General features: G+C 42.7%; 2 protein-coding genes across 3 annotated transcripts in view; one reads left to right on the top strand and one right to left on the bottom strand.

Annotated features, from left to right (window-relative positions):
• Positions 1-2,059, top strand: part of celsr3 (cadherin, EGF LAG seven-pass G-type receptor 3) — a 100,350-nt gene extending 98,291 nt beyond the window's left edge. For both annotated transcript variants that reach the window (XM_072449339.1, XM_072449338.1), the window contains one exon: positions 1,313-2,059. In XM_072449339.1, coding sequence (XP_072305440.1) covers positions 1,313-1,314 — 2 coding nt within the window. In that variant the 3' untranslated portion in view covers positions 1,315-2,059. The remainder of the gene's footprint in view (positions 1-1,312) is intronic.
• Positions 1,728-16,869, bottom strand: LOC140363583 (polyunsaturated fatty acid lipoxygenase ALOX8-like). The gene is made up of 14 exons (XM_072450218.1): positions 16,854-16,869; positions 16,056-16,234; positions 15,546-15,750; positions 13,673-13,754; positions 13,266-13,388; positions 12,829-12,932; positions 12,594-12,766; positions 12,133-12,276; positions 11,796-11,999; positions 9,408-9,488; positions 9,152-9,318; positions 5,203-5,324; positions 2,828-2,895; positions 1,728-1,736 (listed from the first exon to the last, which is right to left on the bottom strand). The coding sequence occupies exons 2-14, from the start codon at positions 16,200-16,202 to the stop codon at positions 1,728-1,730; spliced, it is 1,629 nt and encodes a 542-aa protein (XP_072306319.1). The 5' UTR covers positions 16,203-16,234; positions 16,854-16,869.
• Between the last annotated feature and the right edge of the window lie 341 nt (positions 16,870-17,210).

Raw genomic sequence — 17,210 nt, 5'->3', positions numbered from 1 at the left:
TAGTCACTTTCTCCAGTCTTTTCACGCCTCATTGTTGGAATTCATTTGTTTCTATCAAAAAACGAATATGTTCTTAACTCTTGAATCAAACTTGCACTTTTTTAGATTTGTCAATGTTAAATAAGTATTCGTAACTATAACCTGAATGACACATATTCAAGCTAAATGTACCTTTTTTTAATGTATTTTTTTAGCTTTTTAACCATATTATAACACTGTCTCATCAAAAACAACCCTGGAGTTGTATTTAGATTAATTTACGTTAGTTTGATCCTGTTACGGGGTCTTCTCCCACCTGTGCCCCAGAAAGCACTCAGTTAAAAAATCTTCCCGGATTTGTGACGTTATACGTAGCGCTGCGAGAACGTCTGTGCTGTTCATCTCGTTCTGAGCAGTTATACAATTCTACAATACTTTCAAATTGCATTTATTACAACTGCGTCGAGAGTGAAAATATTATCTGTCAGATGTAGCTTTACTTCACCAGTCATTTAAGTTAAATATAATTTGTTAAGAAAGTTTCATCAGGTTTATTTATGAGAGACAGGCAAAATATCATTACTCTAAGGTCATTTGGCATTGACCTTTCTCTGGACTTATCCATTTGTTCACTTTATTAGGAGTTAAATGTTGTGTTTTTCACAAACTTGAGCTCATATTTTACACAAAATAGAACATTTATAAGATAAAAGAAATCAGTAGCATATTAGATGTAGTTTGTTCACGTACGTGTGGCCATAGTAAGAGACCAGTGTTGCATTTTGAAGCAAATTCGACAGATTTAAATTGGGGATCACAGGGGACACGCTAGGTTTGCTTACCTCCCCTTTGTAATTCCCTTTACTGCCAGTAGGTGGAGCGCTCACTAGGTTCCTGTGAGCGCTCCAAGTTTAAGATTTATTTGACGTAGAATAGTTTAGTATTTATACGTATTAAGTTTCATATTAAAACCTCCATCTCTCCACTGTCTTTTTCACTGCTGTATGTATTTCTTAAAGTCACTTTTTCTTTTGATATTAGTTAATATTTTTCTCCACTTTTGCTTAAAGTTGCAGTTAAAGTCTATTGTTGGTAAAATGTTTTATAGTAGCTTAGTAAATTATACGTATAATGCTTCTTATAGCCCAACCTATGCATGATTCAAATGTTCCAATGTCACCAGAACACACACTGTACCTTTAATGCACATAGTGAGTTTTGTGTTACTTCTGAATTAATATTATTATAATTAGTGTTTATTTTCCAGTGTTTTTTGTGCTTTCCTGTTGGCAACTAAATATGTGTTAATTTCCTTTTTTTCCCTCTCTTTCAGAGCCCACAGAAGTGATGGACAGTCCTGATTTCTTCCCTTTACCTTTTACTTTTTGGGACTAAAATAGATTGGACTTTAGACGAAGCACTGATGCATTCTGGGAAGCCGAGTCCTTAACCAGAAGACCACAAACAATAAAAGCATGGGACAAACCAACCTGTTACTACCTACACACTTGATCAGAGCCGACCCAAATTTGGAAACGATGTTGTAAATAACATTTTTATACGTTTTTTAACTTTTTCATTGGAGATTCGGGTCAAGAATCTCCTGTGATTGATTGATTTATTTCATTTCAAACATGTTACATGTTGGTGGCTGCGAGTGAAGTGTTATTCAATTTAAGGAGGGACAACTGTGTTTTTCCTTTCATAAAAAAAAAAAAAATCTGAAAATTCCAAATGACCTGCGCCCTTTAAGAAATCTGTCACAGCGTAAGGGAACAGCCAAGGGAGATTAAGAATGGAAATAACATGTAAATACAGGAGCAAACGTCAATAGACAGTAATGGTCAACATGAATGTGCAAAGATACATTTTGGATTTTGAAAATGTTCTTGTTTGATTTTTGCATATTTTAATCCAAACAATTTAGCCTCATCATCTCATCCAAATGACAAAAAAATATATATATCAAAAGAAGCGTTTTTCTAAGTTTGTATTATCCATCTTTTATTTAGGGTTTTTACTGCTAGATCCAGACATCATCAAAATTATTGTAATTTTATTTACTCCAAAATATAATTGAATTTAATCCAACTGAGCCACACATTAATATGGTCTTTATGAACTCTCCACCTCATAAACGTGATGAAAATTATACTAAGTTAGATTTATTAAAAGCCCTGTAACCTAGACTTTGTAATTCTACTTTTAAAGCATTATCACAAAGATGAATAAATCGGTGTAATCCCTCATTCATCCAGACGTGTTCCATTGTAGAAAAAGCTTCAGTTGTAGTCATCTGGACTCTGTTTGGAAAAAATAGACGTTTCGACTCTCATCCAAGAGTCATTGTCAATAAAAGAATTTAGGCCGGGAACTCCGATATTTGTACTGTTCTGTGGTAAGTCCAGCCCATTGGGAGGAGCCTTCCTGAAGCGGAAAGAGTTGTTTGAGTTGACTTACCACAGAATAGTACAAATATCGGAGTTCTCGACCTAAATTCTTTTATTGACGATGACTCTTGGATGAGAGTCGAAACTTCTATTTTTTCTAAACTGAGTCCAGATGACTACAACTGAAGCTTTTTCTACTAAAGATTAATAAGGTAAAAATGTGACTTAATTAAGGCCATATATTTCCTGCTTCGCTGTCCAATTCAAATCAAACATTTATTTATTTGACGTAGTTTCTGATCCAGTGTTTTTGTAAATGGGCTCTATTTTATGTAAAGTTTCAACAGCATGTATTGTTATTCATATCATGTACAGACTAAAGATGATTTATTTAAATTATTTAGATTTTTTATTTGTATTTTATTTTATTTCTTGTAAATCATACTTTTTTACGGTACCATAACTTTATTTGAACAATGGTTGAACTCAATGGGGGAAATGATGGGATGTTGCTGTTCCCTGACGCCTGAAAAACAGAGATTAAAATGTTCCCACTGAATCCTGTTGTTTCTTGTGTGAGTAAAAAAGTCAGATTATTCCGAAACAGAACTGAAACAGAAATGCTTCTGAAATGACATGTATAAAAGATTTTAGATAAGATGAGATAAGATGAGATATTCCTTTATTGTCCCACATGGGGAAATTTCATTGGTGCAACGCAGGTAGATACAGAGGTAGATACAGAAGAACAGATCACTTATAGGAAGTCTGAAAAACACTTTCAGTAGAAGATCTCCTATAAACAAAAACTCCCATAGACAAATAAATAAATAAATACCATTGCATGTGATCCTGACAGTAATTGCACATGAATATGTGTCACGACAGCACATAGACTGCACATGAATTTCACAGTAATTGCACATTAATTCCAACAGCAATTGCACAAATGACAGAATTGCACATGGTTAGGTCAGTATTGCGAGTGTTCAGTGCTAACAGTTTTTGTTATAAAGTCTGACAGCAGCAGGAAGGAAAGACCTGCGAAACCTTTCCTTCACACAGCGAGGGTGGATCAGTCTTTCACTGAAGCTGCTCTCCAGAGCGGAGAGAGTGTCCTGCTGGGAGCGACACTCATGGTCCAGCATAGATGTGAATCTAGCCAGGACCCTCCTGTCCCCCACCTCCTGCACCGAGTCCAGAGCACAGCCCAGGACGGAGCTGGACTTCTTGATGACTCTGTCCAGCTTCCTCCTCTCCCTCTCTGTGATGCTGCTGCTCCAGCAGGCCACACCGTACAGGAGGGCTGATGCCACCACAGAGTCGTAGAAGGTCTTCAGGAGTGGCCCTGTCACTCCAAAAGACCGGAGTCTCCTCAGGAGGTAGAGCCGACTCTGGCTCTTCCTGTACAGTGCGTCTGTGTTATGAGTCCAATCCAGTTTGTGGTTCAGATGAACACCCAGGTACTTGTATGAGTCCACTCTCTCAATGTCCCGTCCCTGGATGTTCACTGGTGAGGGGGCAGTGGGGTGGCCTCTGCGGAAGTCCACCACCATCTCCTTGGTCTTCCCCGCGTTGATGAGGAGGTGGTTCCGCTGACACCAGTCCACAAAGTCCTGCGCCAGTCCTCTGTACTCCGCGTCATCGTCGTCCGTGATGAGTCCGATGATGGCAGAGTCGTCAGAGAACTTCTGCAGGACACAGCTGTCCGTGTAATGTCTGAAGTCTGCAGTGTAAAGGGTCAAGAGAAAGGGCGCGAGGACAGTGCCCTGGGGCGCCCCCACACTGCAGGTCCGAGTGTCAGACACACTCTCTGCATATATATATATATATATATATATATATATATATATATATATATATATATATATATATATATATATATATATATATACATATATATATATATATATATATATATATATATATATATATATATATATACATATATATATATATATATATATATATATATATATATATATATATATATATATATATATATATATATATATATATATATATATATATATATATACATATATATATACATATACATATACATATACATATACATTTAAACTGAGCACTACTTGAGGCCACAGTCACAGAACAAACACAGTTTGAACAAGTTTAGCTGAAGTTGTTTGGACAACCTGTAAATGGATCAGGCTGTAATCCATTTGAACCTGCTGTATAGAACATAACCCCTTTTGTAGTTTTTCCTTGCAGAGAGAGGGTCTAAGTAAAGATGATGCTCTGGAACCGTTCTCCATTTGCTTAAATATTAATCTGCTTCTCTGTTATTGATCAGGGACTATTTCATTGTTTGATTTCCTAGTTTTCTGTTGGTTAAATCTAGTTTTGGAAGTAGCTCAATGTATGTACTGAAAATATATCTTCAGAATACTCATTCAGAGTAACTGTATTCTGGTACTGTTTCTTTCTTGTCTCTGGCATTCAGAATACTAATCACCGAATTAGTGAGAAAAATAGAAAACACAGCACTCATAGAGAGAATGTGTGTTTTTTCTCTCTCTGTACAAAATACAAAATACATTTGAATGCAGATATTGGGTATTCTGTAACTAAATGGGGTTAACCTTATGACGAGCCCCTGTCAAGGGTGAACCCCGCCTAAGACCCAAAGTCACTGGGATAGTCCCCAATCACTCGTGACCCCTAACGGAAACAAGCAGTAGAAGATGAATGAATGTAACTAAATACATTTCCAAGTATTCATGCCTTCACTGGTTAAATAAATCATTTTGGAACGCCCTGTGAGGTACTGCTGTTTTTGATGTTTGGCTTTACAAAAATAAACTGAACCCACCTGATTTTGCGTTTGCCAAAAATCCATGGGTCCAAATCTCCTTGATCCAGTGCTGCAACTCGGCGTCATTCTGCACTTCTGTATTTGAGGGATAGTAGTGTCCCACCACAGCCTGTACGAAACTGGACACAATGAGAGGGAGGGGTTTATTCAGGCCCTGGACATGATCCAGCTTTTGTCAGAACTGGACTTGTGTGCTTTATGTGCTGTAGTCTGGAGAAGTGGCTCCCAACTGCTCAGGCTACGTTTTAGTATTTGGTTTGGTTTTGGTGCAAATGAAATAGTAAAAATCCAACACGTGGTTATCCATCCATCTTCTTCCACCCACCCCGGGTCGCGGGGGCAGCAGTCTAAGCAGGGACTCCCAGACTTAATTCTCCCCAGACACTTCGCCAACTCCTGTCTCCTGTCTCCTTGATGACAGGGCCACTCCTGAAGACCTTCTACGACTCTGTGGTGGCATCAGCCCTCCTGTACGGTGTGGCCTGCTGGAGCAGCAGCATCACAGAGAGGGAGAGGAAGAGGCTGGACAAGGTCATCAAGAAGTCCAGCTCCGTCCTGGGCTGCGCTCTGGACTCGGTGCAGGAGGTGGGGACAGAAGGGTCCTGGCTGAACTCACATCTATGCTGGACCATGAGTCTCACCCTCTGCAGGACACTCAGTGACAGACTGATCCATCCTCGCTGTGTGAAGGAGACGTTTCACAGGTCTTTCCTTCCTGCTGCTGTCAGACTTTACAACAAACACTGTTAGCACTGAACATGTGAACACGTGTCACTATACTGTCAAACCCAAGTGCAACACTTACATAATCATGTGCAATACTGACTTAATCATGTGCAATACTGACTTAATCATGTGCAATACTTACATAATCATACGCAATAATGTCATATTTATGTACAATAAATGTCAATCATATTGGTGCAATGTTCTCCGTCCATTCAACTGCTGTAAATAAGAGTGTTACTTTTGTTACTATTATTATTATTTATTTATTTTTGTTTACTTTTTATTAAGAATATAAGAGGTTTTTCAGAAGAGTTTTTATAAGAGCTTTTCTACTAAGAGTTTTTTTATTTTTTAAGTTTTCTATAAGTTATCTGTTCTTTTACTTCTGTACCTACTTTGTGTTGCAACATGGGAATTTCCCCATTTTGAGACAAATAAAGGCTTATCTTGTCTTATCTCTTGAACAAGACCCTGAGATATTTGAACTCCTCCACTTGAGGCAAGGACTCCCCACCCACCCGAAAAGTGCAAGCCATCTTTTTCCGGTTGAGAACCATGGCCTCGGATTTGGAGGTGCTGATTCTCATCCCAACCGCTTCACACTCGGCTGCAAACCGTCCCAGTGCATGCTGCAGGTCCGGGTTTGATGGAGCCATCAGGACAACATCGTCTGCAAACAGCAGAGATGAGATCCTTTGGTCCCCAAACCAGACACCCTGCGACCCCTGAATGTGCCTAGAAATTGCAACATGCACTGGGGACAGGTCTGACTTACTGCCGGCAATGCAAACACAGCTCGTACTACAGCCCTGAGCAAAGGGCCCCGGACCCCGTACACCCGGAGCACCCCCCAAAGGACACCCCGAGGGACGCGGTCAAAAGCCCATGCACAAAAGCACATGTGGACTGGTTGGGCAAACTCCCATGAACCCTTGAGCACCCGATGGAGGGTATAGAGCTGGTCCAGTTTTCCACGACCGGGACGAAAACCGCTCTGCTCCTCCTGAATCCGAGGTTCGACTATCAGTCGGATTCTCCTCTCCAGTGCCCTGGAATAGACCTTACCTGGGAGGCTGAGGAGTGTGATCCCTCTGTAGTTAGAACACACCTTCCGGTCCCTCTTCTTGAACAAAGGGACCACCACCCCTGTCTGCCAGTCCAGAGGCACTGTCCCCGACCGCCATGTGATGTTTCAGAAACGTGTCAGCCAAGACAACATCCAGGGACTTTAGGTACTGAGGGCGGATCTCATCCCCGGAGCCCTGCCACCGAGGAGTTTGCCAACAACCTCAGTGACTTCAGCTTGGGTGATGGATGAGCCAGCCTCTGAGTCCCCGATCTCTGCTTCCTCTTCGAAAAACGTGCCGGTGGGATTAAAGAGATCCTCAAAGTATTCCTTCCACTCTCCAACGACATCCCCAGTCAAGGTCAGCAGGTCTCCACCCGCACCGTAGACGGTGTTAGTGAAGCACTGCTTCCCCTTCCTGAGGCTCCGGACGGTTTGCCAGAATTTCTTCGGGGCCAACCGATAGTCCTCCTACATGGCCTCCCTGAACTCCTCCCAGCTCTGGGGTTTTTGCCTCTGCGACAGCACAAGCAGCAGCCCGCTTGGCTTGCCGATACCTGTCAATGACCTGAGGAGACCTACAAGCCAGAGTGGCCTGATAGGCCTCCTTCTTCAGTCTGACGACATCCCTTACTCCAGGTGTCCACCACCGGGTTCCGGGGTAGCCGCCGCGACAGACACCGGAGACCTTGCGACCACAGCTCCGAGCAGCCGAATCGACAATGGAGGTGGAGAACATGGTCCACTCGGACTCAATGTCCCCAGCCTCCCCTGGGATCTGGGAGAAGCTCTCCCGGAGGTGTGAGTTGAATACTCTCACAATGCGCTTGGGTCTGCCAACTCTATCTGGCTTCCTCCTCCGCCAGCGGATCCAACTCACCACCAGGTGGTGATTGGCTGACAGCTCTGCCCCTCTCTTCACCCGAGTGTCCAAGACACGCGGCCGGAGGTCAGATGACGCGACAACAAAGTCGATCATTGAGCTCTGGTCAAGGGTGTCCTGGTGCCACGTGCATTGATGGACACCCTTGTGCTTGAACATGGTGTTTGTACTGGACAATCCACTGAAGTCCAATAACTGAACACCGCTCGGGTTCAGATCGGGAAAGCCGTTCTTCCCGATCACCCCTCTCTAGGTGTAACTGTCATTGCCCATGTGGACGTTGAAGTCCTCCAGTAGAACAACGGAGTCTCCGGTCGGTGCACTGTCCAGTACCCCTCCCAAGGACTCCAAGAAGCCCGGCTACTCTGCACTGCAGTTCGGACCTTAGGCCGAAACAACAGTGAGAGACCTGTCCCCCACCCGAAGGCGAAGACCCTCTCGCCCACCGGGGTGAACTCCAACACGTGGGGCTGAGCTGAGGGGCTATAAGCAAGCCCACACCAGCCCGCCGCCTCTCCATCTAAGAAGAAGCAGAACCCAATCTACTACAGATCTGAGAGTGTTTGGGATGTGGTCACTCTCTCACATCATCAATACAAGATCAACTGGTGAAAAATAATGCAACACTGGATGAAATAAATCTTATAATATTTCAGACGTTTATTGAAACTATGCCACAGCGAAAGTGTGCCATAATCAAAGCTAAAGAGCCTGTGACCCTTTTTTTTAGACGCGCGGTGAATATTAGACAATCAGAAACAATCGGTGATGTTACAACTGATAGGATGGAAGATTAAATAGAAAACAACTGTGGTGTTTCTTTTAGCTCAAATCTGATGATTACAAATCGCTCTCTACTCTAGTTGAACAGCTCTGCATCTGCCCAGAGGAACTGTCTTGTCTTGTCTCCTCCTGAGTGGTTCTGGTCCCACAGTCTCAAATTGAAGCGCATCATGGGATTAGGCTCTCTCCTTCACTGTGGTTCACCCCGAGGTTTCACTTTCTCCGAAAGACTTTTGTAGTTATTCCTTGCCAAGAAGGAGGGTCTAAGGACATTTGCTATTTTCCGATAAATATTGTTTAATCGTTCTTTCACTGTCGCCCTTCGAGGTGAAAACTGCTGTTGTGATTTTCTCAACATAAATATAATTGAAATGAAATAAAACTAATTAATTAAAATGTAAGTATTAGTGCTTCATGTAGCCTACACTGTTTAATCCCTGTCCCCAATGACACAGAATGAAAGTACACAAAAGTTTTGAAAGCACCTGTTTATAATGGCCCAAAGCTTGAGGCCATCATCTCTGTAGTAGAAGTTTGGCACAGAGTCCAGTCCTCTGGAGGTGATGTTCTCCGGCAGACAGAGGGCGTTGTAGGTCAACTCTGACAGTTTCCGCCTCATCACCTCCACACATCCTTTGTTCCCCAGAGAGGTCTGCACAATAGTTAAGGATGACCCTCAGAACAGCCATATCCACTAGTTCAAAAAACTAGAGAGGGATATTTGAGAAATGGAAATCTCACCATCTCAAAAATGTTTTCATGCAAAATCGTCAGTGATTCAACGTTCATCGGGATAGTTCCATGAAAGTGTGGAATGAGGAGCTGCAGATTCAGAGACAAAATTAGTTTCTACAATTTCCACCCCAAAATGCACCACTAAAATCCAATGTTAAGCTGATGAAGTGTCCACAAGAGTCCAGCTTAGGACCTCTACCCAGAAGTCTTACCCTATTCACTGACTATTTGTCATAGTTTTTTACTCTAACGCCAATATAGTGACACCTTTTTATTGTATGCTGCATTTTTATCATCAGTTGAATTAGTCCACTGTTTATGATAGGTTATTTAAGGTGATAAAGAATAATAAGAAGAAAATGAGTTGTGTTTAAAACACAAAAACATCAGACAGGTAACATGCACAATGATGTAAATATAGCATATGAAGTCAGCATTAGTCTTAGTAGTTTGTGTGTGTCGCCGTGAGTCTGGTTAAAGGTGCCATATCATGCTTTTTTTCACGTTTCGTAGTCTATCCTAAGTGTATAATTGATAATAATAAGGGTTGTGCAACACCCATAACATAATAGTTAAGAAATGTCACCCATACCTTGGACCCCCTCACCAACCCGGAAATGCAAACGGCTTGGTTTGATATTCGCCCCCACCCTTGCGAAGAGCGATCTGGCTCCCCCGCCCAACCCGTGACGTAGTCTCAGAGAGAGCGTGTGTGCCCCGCCCACCCCGGAGACGGAGGGGGTGTAAACAAACTAACTCAATAAGCACGTTTCCGATTCTAGCGGCGGTGTCATACGTTGCCGCCCCTTGACCGTCACTTGTTGCGTTCCTTTGCACTGATAGAGCGTGGAAAGTGATCTCAAACGTACATTATGGAGCCCCCAGTGCTTTCAGAGTCCACAAACTCCTTGGATGAGCTACACAGAGGTCGATATTTAGAAAAGCTGCGATCAATCAACTCGGATCCATATTTTATGCCTAAATCACGACTCTTCCAGATATCTCCAAGCCCACTGGTCCCATGGTTCACAAGTCCCAATTTTGATCAAAGGCTCTACGCCTGAATAAAACGTATTATTCTACAGCGTTTATGCTCCGGAGCTCCAGCGCAGGCAGGCGGTGCGTGAGTCTGCATGTCCGGGGTTCAGCGCACCTCCACCGGGCTGAACAGCTGTCAGCTCCGCCGCGGGCCGCTCCCGCCGCGCGAGTGAGTGACCGATAGAGCTTCAGATCAACAAAGAGTCTACTTTAATTTACAGCGTGCGCAGAAAAGATATATCTATAGATCTATATATATATATATATAAAAGTCTATGTCCATTGCGCTCTTATTTCCGGGTTTTTCGGTATCGGATAGAACTTCTCTCCGTTTATTTTCCCGGTTGCTCCATCAACTGCCACGTAAACCTTCACCATTGTGATAATAGTAAAGAGTGTGATATCATGAATGAAGTTTTGGGCCTCTTTGAGCCGTGTTTAACTTAAATAGCCCCCCTTCCCCCCTCAGCGCGGAGCCGGGGGGAAGGGGGCGGAGGGGGGTGGAGAGGGGGGAGGGTGAGGGAGGATGGTGACTCGTGCTTGCCCTTATGACGCTGTCTTGCACCCACCCCCCGTCAGTTTGGAGATTCGAGGAAAGGAGATAGTCTGTACTATAGCTAAAAACTGCGGGAATCAATCAAAAACACACTCTGGGTACATATATGAAGCACAAATAGCAATGTAAGAAAGTTAAAAGCTCTGAAAAGTCGATTTTGCATGTTATGGGACCTTTAAGATTAACCAAAGTCTGTTATGGTAAAGGTTAGAAAAAGGGTTTGGGGTTGTTTGGGGTTAAATAAAACATGAACTGCACATGCACGGTAAGCTACCTTATAAATACATAATAGTTGTCAAATAAATCCTCTAATAATATTTAAAACTCTTTTACATGTTGGAATTTATGATAGGTCTCGGTTATACTTCGGTAGAAGTGTTTCATAATCTTTTTTTTATTGTTTGTTTCCTATGAGGGACCTGAGAAAAGAGGTAAGTTGTGTCAGGGTCCTCTTCCACCCAGTGTTCTCGGCCCTGCAGCCGTGGAGGCTGCAGGGCCGAGAACACTGGGTGGATGTCTGCAGCCAGATTCCTCTCGAAATGTTTGAAAAATCAATTTTCTCCTTATCAGGGCTGTTTTTACACTCGGGTTAACCCGGGCTAGAGCCAGAATAAGCTCCATTCCTAAGTGTGGCAGTTGTTAAATTATATTATTTTCTCTGTATTACAATGTGTGATAGAGTGTTTTGATGATGAGAGGAGAGTAACAGCCTTCAAACATTTCACTGGCTTTACATTGGATTTCTTCAAAACAAAACAAATGAGTTGATTATTAAATGATTTAACGAGTGGGGGATGTACCTTGTACATGGGGTGCACTGTTGGGAGGTTGTGCAACGTGGCTATGAAAAAGACCTCCTCCAGCAAGTGTGTGTTCATCAGGTGATGGACAGGCTGGTGTTCCATTACAACTGTATTATTTATGAACATCTTGGCCAGCAGCCAATCGCTCTCGGAATCACTGGGCAGGAAGATTGGGTTGTCCTCTGCTGGCAGTTGATGCAGCTGCAGTCACCAGAAATAAAGCCATGTGGATGTTTGAACAGTGTAAATGAATGCCACACACACAATTTATAGTTAAATACAATTATTTTATGCTGTTATGTACTGTAACTATAACTGTAAGGGAACAGTGTACCTGGATTGCGATGGGCTTGAGCTGCTCGTCTGAGTTCAGATAGAACAGACAGAAGCCGGGAGTCACATGCAGAGTTCTGCCATTGTATGTCCTCGAGGTGATTCCCTCAAACACCTTTGCATCGTACAAGAAGATGTTTCCTGCCTATGGATCGCACACAGTAACAGCCCAGGCTCAGACTTGTCAGAATAAGTGTACTTTAAGCTCAGACAGTTTAACATTGCTGCACATTGGTGTAATAACAATGACCAGATATGTTTTAATAATTCTTTGTAAGAGCTTTTGGATAAAAGTTGTTCAACCAGAAACAACAAGAATATAATACTTTATTGAATGGATAAAGTGGATGTTTTCACCAAACCAAAGGTTGAGTGCTGTAGTTGTGTAGGGATACTTAATTATTGGCTCCATACTGTGATACTGATCAATGGCCAATATAGTAACTTGTGTTTTATCAGTACCTTTACCGCAGCCTGCAGGGAGTGAGCACCATCTAGAAAAGGCTGCACCATCTCGTTGGTAACAGGAAAGTTCGGTGGAAGCTGTTGACAGCGCTGGATCACCATTGGGTTGTAGCCGTTTAAAAACTGTGAGCCGTAGAAGTCATCGTCTCTCCAGTGATCCGCCACGTATTCTGCAAGAGGAGAGCTGAGCAAGTGCTTTCACAGAGAGCGCAGAGACAAGAGCACACAATACCTGACAAGGGTGTCTTCTTAAACCTGAAGATTTTCCTCATGTCCTCCTCCTTCTCCCATCGCTCTTCTGATCCCACCAAATCCTTGATCTTCAGTTCAAGTCCTCTGCCATTTCAGAGAGAGAATCGTCAGAATAGCCAGAGCGCCCTGCAATGTGCGCAGGTGTAAAGTTCCTGACTCAGTTGAGGGAGTGCTCCTACATGTATACATCAACTCCATCCCACACATCCTATGTCATCGCCCGACTGTGCCTACAACGGGCGTAAAATAAAACATTCAAAATCCCTCTGGTCACGGTAAAAAAATGTGTATACATCTTGTATACAATATGTTATTGTCATGCCACCACAATCAAAGCACAATGATGTCATTTTATAAAAGCCATGCTACTAGGTCCATTCCATTTGCCTTGTGCATTGGCTGGGCCCATAGACTCACATAAGGACTTTATTGAGGTTGATCTCAGCACCCCTAATTGATGATATCTGCAGTTCCGATGGAAGTTCTTCTAGAGTCTTAAAATGAGATCTGTGAGGCAGTCCCTCCTCAAACACCACAAACCTGCACAAAAACAAGGGCAAGTACATGTCAATGAATTATAGAGGTATTACGGTCAAGATCTGGTTCTGGTCAAGTTCTGCAACTGGCCTGATCCTGGTTAGGTCTGGTTCATGATTCATTCTAGCCTGATTATGGTCTTGGTCTGGTGCTGCAGGAACACTCTTCTGGTTGTGGTTCTTTCCAACCCTGGTCTTGTTATGTGTGCTTTGGTTCTGGTCCTGGTATGGGTTTGGTCAGGTACTAGTCTGGTTCTGGTGTACTTTTTGTCTTGGGCTAGGACTGACCTGTAGTTCTCCTTCCCCTCTTTCACCTCCCGTTGGCGATGCTCTTTTAGAACCGGGTGGTTCTCTTCCAACAACTTTGTGGCTTTAAAATAAAAACATCCAAATATACACGTTTATCATTATCATTTTTGTAACATAACAGCACACATAGTTCAACAAAATGTAGCAAAACAATTGTTCTAGAACTAAACGTCATCATCCCCAGATTGTGTTAGTATTTTTGTGTATTAGAAACGTGTTGTTGACACGTTGAGATGCTAATTGCTCAACTATTAACCTCAGAGTTGGTAATTTAATCTCTGCAAACTGACCTTGAGCAAAACAATTTTAACACTTTGTGGATCAGATCCTGGCTCAAATCTGCAGAACGGTCCAGATGTACTCCTGACCAGGCCCAGTTAGGGTTTACTAATAGTATGCTAATGATGAGGTACAATCATTTTAGATGTGTGGGTACATTTGGGGTGGAATATGGGTTTTTCTTCAGGAATAGAACTTTGTTAAAGAATCTTCAATCCAAAGGCCACTCGGTTAGAAGGCCGGTGTGGATTTTAAACTTATTTCCAGGTTGTCACGTGGCAGGTTAACATTCTGCTGGTTAAATCACATTGATGTCTGATAAAGATGACACAAAGATGACACAACAGCGTCTTCAAAGGTGGGCAGAAGGCTTGCGAGCAACAACTGGCCTAATTAACGCTGCTGCTTATCGCTCTCGTCTGCGTCACATGCGCTCAATAGAAACTGGACCATGTTAGTTATTCCCACCCAAAAAATGTCTAAGTACAGTGTCCAGTGGAGGATAGGTAGGTGTAGGAGCCATATTTTGGTTTTGGTGCACGCGCTTAGATACGAGCACGACTCTGCTGTGTTTGGGGGCGGCGCTCAGGTGTGTGTGCGTAAGGTGAATTAGTGAGAGCGCTCACCTGCGTTTATTGGCTTGGATAATGGAGGCGGGATGAGCACGAGGAAGGAGACTTCTGTTGACCGTTTTCGTTCTCGTTTTTGTTTATATTATCGTCACGTTACGTTTTGTTACCGTTATCATTTTGCTATTCATTCGCGGCTGTAGTGTAATTCAAGCATCAATGTAAGGAACATAAATACTTATAGCATGTACACATCTCACACTAGTTCTATTATCATTTAAGGTTAATGTACACTTTATCGTCCCTGTAGGGAAATTCCTTCCATGTCACTGGGGCATCTCCTCAGGAGCTGTGGTCGCTCCAGTGCAGCGCCCTGCGACCCATCTCAAGATCTTGTGCTAGGCCTGGTCAGGACTGCAGCTGGATGATTTACCTATTGTGCATGTTTGTTTTGGGTTGATGTCGGAAACCAGAGAGTCCAGAAGAAACCCATCCAGATACGGGGAGAAACATGCAAAATCTAAACTGTGCTGGATCCAGTGGTCAGAAAAGCACTGTGAGAAATGTGTACATTTCACACAGTGCTTTTTGTGATTGGTTCCAGTCCCACCTGAAGGCCCTAAATGTCATATGTTTGGCTCGTAAAACCACCATATCCATGGTGTGAACTGCAAACGAATCAGCGGGAGCCAAACAAGATGGATTCTCAAGAGTTTGTGAATTCTAAAAAAATGTGAGAATTCGTCTTGCTGGCAAGGTTAGTTCTTTATCATTTATGGAATTAATCTATCTCCATGGAAAAAGTTCCAAAGTACGATTTTTTTAACGTTCTAGTTCCACAGAAAATTACATTGCGAAAGTAACATACAGTAACTTCAAGTACAAGCAGTAGGCTTGTACACAAAGTACATAGTTTTACTCCAGTACAAATGTTCACTTTCCACCACTGTGTGCAGACGCAAGTCAAATGAAGACATTTGTAGATGCAGATACCAATAGCTGACCTTTGGCCTCACGCAGCTCCACCAGCTCCCCTCTGGAGATCCAGCGGTAGCAGGGAAACAGCAATGTGGCGCCCTCTGGAGTGCACACCCGCACACTGCGGCAGTACCACTCGTTCTCAGGTAACAGTATCACAGCCTCTTTGTCCAGTCGCACGAGGAGCAGAGTGCCCAGGGAGGAGGGCGTTTTCACACTGTATGTTCTTTTCTATAACACAACATTACTACTGACATTTCATAATAGATTATCTTTACTGAACCAGAAAAGTTTTAGTGCCATTTTCAGTGAAGAAATTCATTCACAAACTAGGTTAGGTGCAACATAAATTACACATAATAATTAAGGAGGACTCCAGGAAACATTGTTGATCCTTTGTCCATGATTTCATACAGAAATGTGTCATTTTAAATCAAATGACCATGGTAGCTCTTAAAAGAATCATCCTTGTGGATTTGTTCATATTCACGTTTCATAGCATGCATTTTATAACAATGACATGTGTGTATACTTACATGGCCCACTCCAAAGTCCCTGCCCCACCCGTTCAGCTCGGTCTTCTTGCTCTGGCCCTTGGTCCCCATCAAGGTCACCGAGATGTGGTCCCAGGTCCTGGCCTCTGCCATGTCTCCAGTGCTCACCTCTACCTGATACTCAGCCATGTTCTTTTACACCACCAACTGCTTCAACTCACCTTCAAAAGAACATGCACCTTTTGAGCAGCAGACAAAAGCGATCACATACTCTTTCACATAGTGGTAACATAGTAGAACATAGTGGCCATTTAATAATGGGACTCAAGGGTCCTTAAGGTAACCAACTTGACTTTAAAAATATATATAAATCTATTCCGTTCAATTCACCAACATTTTTCATTGGAAAATGTTGACATACAATAGGCTCTAATAAAGTTAGCTCAAGTTATCTACTTCACAGAGTGCTTAGAGTTTGCTTTTTTTGAAAAAATGCCTAATAAACTAAAGCACAAGTATCTTATATACAGAGTTTATACATGTATGAGTAGATAAAGATATCTGAGTTTGGAAAGTAGAAAAAAACAATTTTAAAATGGGGACATTGAGGGTCCTGAAGGTCACCAGAGGTTAAATCATTTTTTTGTTTAATGGATTGTCAAGAATCAAAAAAAGCTCGGTCTACTGTCAGTCCATATATCTCTCAACAGCAGCTTTACTCCTCTTATATTTACCACACAAAAAAGGAAAACATCAGAGGTATTTTAGGGAAACTAGGCCCTCTTTTAAGTCAACCCAAATATCTAGTTTAGAACAGAAGAAGGAGAGAGTGGGACTTACGTGTTGACTCTTGAGGAGCAGCAGATCATGTGAAGTTCTGGTGAGTTTCTTCAACACTTATACTCATCCTCTCCTCAGCCCCCACCCCGAAAACACGTCAAGACAAGCAAATTTATTCTGCATTCCAATGTAGGTACTTTGTCATATTGTATACTGTTGTGCAACTCATCATGTGTCTATAGAACAGTGTTCTCGCTGGGCTGAAGTTTGAGGATGGCGGTGGGACACCTAAAAATTTCCTCGATATGGAAAGCCTATATGATCACACTCCGCCACTTAGGAGCAGCGTATCGTGGCGCTCGGTGCCGGGCGGCGCGGGCGAGGAGCGCCCTAAAATGCCCGCAGCGCGCGCACGGT

This window comes from Eucyclogobius newberryi, unplaced genomic scaffold, assembly GCF_026437365.1.
Source record: "Eucyclogobius newberryi isolate DKJ021-1_F unplaced genomic scaffold, fEucNew1.0.hap1 SCAF_17, whole genome shotgun sequence".
NCBI classification, from domain to species: Eukaryota; Metazoa; Chordata; class Actinopteri; order Gobiiformes; family Gobiidae; genus Eucyclogobius; species Eucyclogobius newberryi.
The sequence above is the reverse complement of the archived record's forward strand: the minus strand, read 5'-3'. Positions and strand labels throughout refer to the sequence as shown.